General features: G+C 47.9%; 1 protein-coding gene across 6 annotated transcripts in view; it reads left to right on the top strand.

Annotated features, from left to right (window-relative positions):
• Positions 1–5,000, top strand: part of DGKZ (diacylglycerol kinase zeta) — a 197,190-nt gene that overhangs the window by 117,145 nt on the left and 75,045 nt on the right. For all 6 annotated transcript variants that reach the window (XM_075326168.1, XM_075326167.1, XM_075326164.1 and 3 more), the window contains 3 exons: positions 2,467–2,544; positions 2,622–2,678; positions 3,312–3,380. In XM_075326168.1, coding sequence (XP_075182283.1) covers positions 2,467–2,544; positions 2,622–2,678; positions 3,312–3,380 — 204 coding nt within the window. The remainder of the gene's footprint in view (positions 1–2,466; positions 2,545–2,621; positions 2,679–3,311; positions 3,381–5,000) is intronic.

The raw sequence follows: 5,000 nt of genomic DNA, 5'->3' as shown, positions 1-5,000 counted from the left end.
GTGAATGATCGGCCCATTAATGGCCCGCACTGTAGGTGTTATTGTGAATGATCAGCCCATTAATGGCCCGCACTGTAGGTGTTATTGTGAATGATCGGCCCATTAATGGCCCGCACTGTAGATGTTATTGTGAATGATCGGCCCATTAATGGCGCGCACTGAGGGTGTTTTTGTGAACGATCGGCCCATTAATGACCCGCACTGAGGGTGTTTTTGTGAACGATCGGCCCATTATTGGCTGCACTGAATGTGTTATTGTGAACGATCAGCCCATTAATGGCCCGCACTGAGGCTGTTTTTGTGAACAATCAGCCCATTAATGGCCCGCACTGTAGGTGTTTTTGTGAATGATCGGCCCATTAATGGCCCGCACTGTAGGTGTTTTTGTGAACGATCGGCCCATTAATGGCCCGCACTGTAGGTGTTATTGTGAACAATCAGCCCATTAATGGCCCGCACTGTAGGTGTTTTTGTGAATGATCAGCCCATTAATGGCCCGCACTGTAGGTGTTTTTGTGAACAATCAGCCCATTAATGGCCCGCACTGTAGGTGTTATTGTGAATGATCGGCCCATTAATGGCGCGCACTGAGGGTGTTTTTGTGAACGATCGGCCCATTATTGGCTGCACTGAATGTGTTATTGTGAACGATCAGCCCATTAATGGCCCGCACTGAGGCTGTTTTTGTGAACAATCAGCCCATTAATGGCCCGCACTGAGGCTGTTTTTGTGAACAATCAGCCCATTAATGGCCCACACTGTAGATGTTTTTGTGAATGATCGGCCCATTAATGGCCCGCACTGTAGGTGTTTTTGTGAACGATCGGCCCATTAATGGCTGCACTAAATGTGTTATTGTGAACTATCGGCCCATTAATGGCCCGCACTGAGGGTGTTTTTGTGAACAATCAGCCCATTAATGGCCCGCACTGTAGGTGTTTTTGTGAATGATCGGCCCATTAATGGCCCGCACTGAGGGTATTTTTGTGAACAATCAGCCCATTAATGGCCCGCACTGTAGATGTTTTTGTGAATGATCGGCCCATTAATGGCCCGCACTGTAGATGTTTTTGTGAATGATCGGCCCATTAATGGCCCGCACTGTAATGTTTTTGTGAATGATCGGCCCATTAATGGCCCGCACTGTAATGTTTTTGTGAATGATCGGCCCATTAATGGCTCGCACTGAGGGTATTTTTGTGAATGATCGGCCCATTAATGGCCCGCACTGTATGTGTTTTTGTGAATGATCGGCCCATTAATGGCTCGCACTGTAGATGTTTTTGTGAATGATCGGCCCATTAATGGCTCGCACTGAGGGTATTTTTGTGAATGATCAGCCCATTAATGGCCCGCACTGTAGATGTTTTTGTGAATGATCGGCCCATTAATGGCTCGCACTGAGGGTATTTTTGTGAATGATCGGCCCATTAATGGCCCGCACTGTATGTGTTTTTGTGAATGATCGGCCCATTAATGGCTCGCACTGAGGGTATTTTTGTGAATGATCGGCCCATTAATGGCCCGCACTGTAGATGTTTTTGTGAATGATCGGCCCATTAATGGCCCGCACTGTAGATGTTTTTGTGAATGATCAGCCCATTAATGGCCCGCACTGTAGATGTTTTTGTGAATGATCGGCCCATTAATGGCCCGCACTGTAATGTTTTTGTGAATGATCGGCCCATTAATGGCTCGCACTGTAGATGTTTTTGTGAATGATCGGCCCATTAATGGCTCGCACTGAGGGTATTTTTGTGAATGATCGGCCCATTAATGGCCCGCACTGTATGTGTTTTTGTGAATGATCGGCCCATTAATGGCTCGCACTGTAGATGTTTTTGTGAATGATCGGCCCATTAATGGCTCGCACTGAGGGTATTTTTGTGAATGATCAGCCCATTAATGGCCCGCACTGTAGATGTTTTTGTGAATGATCGGCCCATTAATGGCCCGCACTGTAGATGTTTTTGTGAATGATCGGCCCATTAATGGCCCGCACTGTAGATGTTTTTGTGAATGATCAGCCCATTAATGGCCCGCACTGTAGATGTTTTTGTGAATGATCGGCCCATTAATGGCCCGCACTGTAGATGTTTTTGTGAATGATCGGCCCATTAATGGCCCGCACTGTAGGTGTTTTTGTGAATGATCGGCCCATTAATGGCCCGCACAAAAGGTGTTTTTATGATTGATCAACCCATTAATGATCCGCACAGAAAGTTTTTATGAATGATCAGCCTATAACAGCCTGCACAGAAGGTGTTTTTGTGAACGAGCGGCCCATTAATGAAACAATCGGCCCATTAATGCCCCGCACTGAAGGCGTTTTTATTTGTCTTTAACAAACACTGGTGCTTTTGCCGTGATTTCTAGATCATATAAGCACTATAGTTACAGGTATTCTCTGTGGACTCCGCCATCATGTTGCTTTTTGCATTAACGGTATTTTCGTCTTTTCAACAGCAAAAGTCGGCGTCCCGGAGGAAGTGCGCGGCGTGTAAGATCGTGGTTCACACTCCCTGCATCGAGCAGCTAGAGAAGGTAAGTGCTTTTCTAATTTCTCGGCTAATCCCTGCTGAGACTTGTGCCTTCAGCTCTAGTTTTCCTTTCCTTTCTAGATAAATTTTCGTTGCAAGCCATCGTTCCGGGAGTCTGGGTCTCGCAATATTCGAGAGGTAAGAGGAAGCTCATATTATCCTGCTTTCTGTTATAGATTATCAGGCCGATCATAGCGCTGAGACCCCCAGCGATCATTTGCAACAGTGGCAACTATTTATTTGCCCTGCAGCGCCACCACAGGACATGTGAAGCATTACACAATTCCCATTTAAATCAATTGTTTGTTCTTGTACTGCAGGGAGGTGTCAGGACCTCCAGAAGTCCAAACTTTCTGCCCAGTAACTCCTTCCTGATATGTGACGTAGATATACATCAGAAACCCCCGACGTACGTTTTGCCTGAGCTTCTTCCAAGGCAAGCAAGCCCGTGGAAGAAGCTCAGGCGAAACGTACGTCGGGTGTTTGATAAGTGATTATCTCCTCCACTGGCAGTTCGGATTAACCCTTCTATATGATCTATGTATTCCTGTCATAGATCATTATATCTAAATTGCTTATGGTTACTAAGAAATAAGTGAAAATTAATTAAAAGTTTTTAAAAATTGAAACAAAGTTTGAATAAACTCCCTTTCCCAATTTGGAAATAAAAAAAGAAGAATCTTTTAGTATTTCCACTGCAGTAGAAGTCAGATCTATCAAAATATAAATGTAATCAATCCATTTTTTCCCCATTTCTTTCCTGTCTCGTAGCCAGTGATTGTCCGGCACCATTGGGTGCACCGCAGACGGCAGGCGGGGAAATGCCGGCAGTGTGGCAAGGTGAGCCTCGTCTCTAGAGCGTCGGTTCTGGTGCCGTTTTCTTGGGTCGGACATGTTGCATCGTGTCGTGTTTGAGTAATGACAGGACCACGAATAGTAACATTATCATTAGACACATGATTAGTATCGGTGACCTTGCCCTGTTCATGCATCTGATCGCCTCGGTGGTTGCAACCTCACCTGTGTAGATAACGGGACTTGTGCTGCCGCCGAATTTATCCAGACCGGTCCGGTGATGAGGGGTTCGGGTCTTCAGCCTCTAAACTTAGCGGGGTTGTCTCATCTTCTTTCTATTGGACGGCATCGCTCCTGCGCATCCTGGCAATCCCGTTTGGCAGGTTGTGGTTCGCTCCTAAGGACGGACAGCGGCATGGTCTGTGTGGTGCGCCCTCACCTGGCGGAGCGCAGGAACTGCTTTCCCTGTACAGCTCCAGAAGTGCATAAATCTCGCGATCTGGGCAGCTGAACAGCAGCGCTTACAAGATGTATAGCAAACAGCATGCAAGCGCTGACTTCTGAGTAAAACTGGCGGCACACAGGGTACAGGATGGGCCCATAGAGGTCATACAGATCCTAAATATGCAGTAGACTCTGCTAAAGGACAAGTGATGTGGGCATATTCTGTGAGCTGCAACAATCGCCTATCGACTTCTATGGGGGAGAGTTGTGGGCATGCCCTGAGACCCTCACCTATTGACTTCTATGGGGGACAGTTGTGGGCATGCTCTGTGCCCCTCACCTATTGACTGCTATGGGGGTGAGTTGTGGACATTCTCTGTGCCCCTCACCTATTGACTTCTATGGGGGACAGTTGTGGGCATGCCCTGTGCCCCTCACCTACTGACTGCTATGGGGGTGAGTTGTGGACATGCTCTGTGCCCCTCACCTATTGACTGCTATGGGGGACAGTTGTGGACATGCTCTGTGCCCCTCACCTATTGACTTCTATGGGGGACAGTTGTGGACATGCTCTGTGCCCCTCACCTATTGACTGCTATGGGGGTGAGTTGTGGACATGCTCTGTGTCCCTCACCTATTGACTTCTATGGGGGAGTGTTGTGGGCATGCTCTGTGCCCCTCACCTATTGACTTCTATGGGGGACAGTTGTGGGCATGCTCTGTGCCCCTCACCTACTGACTGCTATGGGGGAGTGTTGTGGGCATGCTCTGTGCCCCTCACCTACTGACTGCTATGGGGGTGAGTTGTGGACATGCTCTGTGCCCCTCACCTATTGACTTCTATGGGGGACAGTTGTGGGCATGCTCTGTGCCCCTCACCTACTGACTGCTATGTGGGTGAGTTGTGGACATGCTCTGTGCCCCTCACCTATTGACTTCTATGGGGGACAGTTGTGGGCATGCCCTGTGCCCCTCACCTATTGACTTCTATGGGGGACAGTTGTGGGCATGCTCTGTGCCCCTCACCTATTGACTTCTATGGGGGACAGTTGTGGGCATGCTCTGTGCCCCTCACCTATTGACTTCTATGGGGGACAGTTGTGGGCATGCTCTGTGCCCCTCACCTATTGACTTCTATGGGGGACAGTTGTGGGCATGCTATGAGACCATAAAATACATGTATTTGAAAACAAAAATAATGCTTGCAATTAGGCAAAATTC

Source organism: Anomaloglossus baeobatrachus, chromosome 10, assembly GCF_048569485.1.
Source record: "Anomaloglossus baeobatrachus isolate aAnoBae1 chromosome 10, aAnoBae1.hap1, whole genome shotgun sequence".
Taxonomy (NCBI): domain Eukaryota; kingdom Metazoa; phylum Chordata; class Amphibia; order Anura; family Aromobatidae; genus Anomaloglossus; species Anomaloglossus baeobatrachus.
This window is presented reverse-complemented; position numbering and strand designations above follow the sequence as displayed.